Source organism: Sinocyclocheilus grahami, unplaced genomic scaffold (genome assembly GCF_001515645.1).
Source record: "Sinocyclocheilus grahami isolate Dianchi unplaced genomic scaffold, SAMN03320097.WGS_v1.1 scaffold898.1, whole genome shotgun sequence".
In the NCBI taxonomy this organism is placed as follows: domain Eukaryota; kingdom Metazoa; phylum Chordata; class Actinopteri; order Cypriniformes; family Cyprinidae; genus Sinocyclocheilus; species Sinocyclocheilus grahami.
In genome coordinates, this window is record NW_015506077.1 from 203,020 (window position 1) to 206,196 (window position 3,177).

The 3,177-nt window shown below is 36.7% G+C and overlaps 1 protein-coding gene across 1 annotated transcript in view; it reads left to right on the plus strand.

The window, feature by feature from the left end:
- eepd1 (endonuclease/exonuclease/phosphatase family domain containing 1) overlaps positions 1-1,451 on the plus strand; it is a 21,502-nt gene extending 20,051 nt beyond the window's left edge. The window contains exon 7 of the mRNA XM_016248912.1: positions 1,029-1,451. Within this exon, the coding sequence (XP_016104398.1) occupies positions 1,029-1,225 (197 nt within the window). The 3' untranslated portion in view covers positions 1,226-1,451. The remainder of the gene's footprint in view (positions 1-1,028) is intronic.
- The last annotated feature ends 1,726 nt before the right edge of the window (positions 1,452-3,177 follow it).

The window sequence follows — 3,177 nt, forward strand, 5'->3', positions numbered from 1 at the left end:
TCAAGGCCGGAAAACCATACTGGATGCCCGTGATCTTCGGGCCCTTAGACGGCACTGCATCACATACAGGAATGCTACTGTAATGGAAATCACAACATGGGCTCAGGAATACTTCCAGAAAACATTGTCGTGAACACAATCCACCGTGCCATTCGCCGTTGCCGGCTAAAACTCTATAGGTCAAAAAAGAAGCTATATCTAAACCTGTATCTATATCTGCACACTAATAAACATATCTGTACATTTATCTAAACAATTACATTTTTTCCTATACTTCTATTTCTGTATATAGTACATTATTCAATTTTTCTATTTTTTTTTAAATTATATTAGTTTTATATTACATCCCTACTGTGTTATTCCTATGTATGTCTGCACTATCATGTATGTCTACACTATCATGTATGTCTGCACTATCATGTATGTCTGCACTATCATGTATGTCTGCACTATCATGTATGTCTGCACTATGTTTGTACTTTCTTCTGCACTGGAAGCTCCTGTCGTCAAGTCAAATTCCTTGTGTGTGTAAACATACTTGGTAATAAAGCTCTTCTGATTCTGATTCTGATTCTGATATACGTAGTACGGTTTCACAGAATAAAACAGAGCAAATAAAGTGTAATGATATTAATAAAAACAGTATTCTTCCACCAAACAATGCAGTTCCTCAGTAAACAGTAAAGTGGCTGCCGAGGAACACACAAAGTAAACAAAGGTGTGTGTTTGTAGAGTAATTTACAACAGCTTTGAATGAGGCTCAACCAATCAGAATCAAGGACCGGAACTATCCGCTTTATAAATAACATTTTAACATATTCACATAGGAAACAGTTATTTTAAATGGTAATAATATTTCACAGTTTACTGTATTTTGTGTTTACTGTATACTGTATCAAACAAATGCAGCCTTTGTGAGAATAAGAGACGGCTTTCAGAAACATTTACAAATGGTAATAAATCCAAGCGTTTGGCCGGTGCTGTTGGTTATACGGTATCTGTTGATGTGTTTGTTCTGCCCCCTCCAGGTCAATGCTGGGTAGTGCGCGAGGGCCTGACCAACCCCTGGATCCCTGATAACTGGTCGTGGGGCGGGGTGGCGTCTGAACACTGTCCCGTCGTGGCCGAGTTCTTCGTGGACGTCGTGCTGAAGGAGCTCCTGTGCGGAGGGAACGGAGTGGCCGTGGTGGAGAGAGGAGACTCCATGTCCAAACACGAGCGGTGACCTTTGACCTTTTACACGGTCCCTGTGGAAAAGGTCACCCGCGTCTGGACTGACACTATGACTGTCTGAATGCAGATGAAGAGAGCGAGGAGTGCACCATGATTGCCTTTGTTTTGTCCGTTCAATGTACAGTAGAGATTCTATAGCAACAACCAGTTGATTTTAATATAGAACAATGTAATGAGAGAGATATTTAAACACAGATTTATTAAACATGTACATACAATGAAGTGAAATAAGAAACAAATGACTATTGTGGGCCAAAACTTTTTAAGTGAGAACAATAAATCGATATTTACAAGCTCTCGTATGCGGTGATTTAAGCGACGTGTGTTAGGTGTTGCATACTAAGATTCAAAAGGTTATTTATAGATTTTTTGGACCAAAGGAAAATGAGAAATGTTGCTTTTGCAGAATTTTTTTTTTTCTTTTACATTTTTGCCGTTATTACAATAGGAGAGAGTTAATCGACACTGCCCACAAGGCTATCGGCGCCAACAAAATAAACTTTTTTTTTTTTTCCCCAGTTAACATTTATTGTATTAGAAATAAAAAAGTGGTTTTGGTTGACTGTAATAACCCTGGTTAGACTGAGGCCAGAACCTCACCAGCTTAGAGAAGCTGCGTGTAGCAGTAGAAAATGGCCTAAAGCTGAAAGTGCTCTGTCATACTGCTGTCTATCTGCTTTTAGACTTGCGCTATTTATCTAGCAAGCATTCACCTGTTTGCTCAACGTTAGGTTCTGACACTCATGCTCGGTGAACTTTACACGCTCGGCAGATGAGCCGTACAGCTGCAGTGAAAAATACTCAAACACAATGTCAGTCACTTCATGCTAATGCTGAGTCACTGCTGTGAGTTACAGTTACAGGACTTCTGCTTTCCGATTTTCATGTGCACATTCTCAAAACAACATCTATTAGCTTTAGTAAACCCTTTCATTTCTTTTTTTACTCTCTTTATAAATAGCTTGTTGTAAAGCATGTAAAATACAAGCCCTTGTTTTATTTAGTGTGCTGTGCATATTTATATTTGCATGTTAGGTCAAATCAAATATACAGTATGTTCTATATACATTGCACGCAAATATACACCCATAAAGACATTTAAAACATGGGTTTATGTTTTATAACATTTTTCTGGCAGGGCAGAAAAGCGGTCCAGTGTGTCCTCTAGTGGCCACTTACCTTTACTGCCTAAATGTGCATTTTATAAATAAATGGAAAATTAATAAAAGAGCAGCTGTCAAAATAAAATGTAATAATAATAAATTATTTATATGTAATTTATTAAATTAGTATTTCAATCTTATAGTTAAACACAATTTTTAACATTAATTAAATCATTTCAATTGACAATTTGCAAAATGCTTCATTTACTTTTGGATTTCCTATTAATAAATATATATATATTATAAAACGGATAGTTCCGGTCCTTGATTCTGATTGGTTGAGCCAAGTTCAAAGCTGTTGTACATTACTCTACAACAGGGTTCGCAGAGGGCCGAATTCTGCCAACGACACCAAGCCAAGGGCCACTAACCTATATATATATATATATATTATATATAAATTGTTATTATTATTACAATTATTATATTATTGTTGCTTTTGTTAAAATAATCACAAGATGGTCACGAGATGAATATTCAGATTTTCCCCCCAGTAGTCTTTTATTCAAACAATTATGAACATATTTCCATTTAGATACAGAACTTTGCCTGTTGAATATTAAAAACAAATGAACAAACACAAAATCTGTTCCTGCTCATCTCCAGACTGGATCTCTTCTCTCCACTTTCCCTACTTGCAGATTCAATTATTAGATGTGTCAGTATTAATATTTTTATGCTTAGATTTTTTTTGGGGGGGGGATCAAACTGTAACACCGTGTGTCCCAACCAGACACGACGCGATAAAAAGTATCTTTTCCTTGTAGTTTTTGTCCTAACC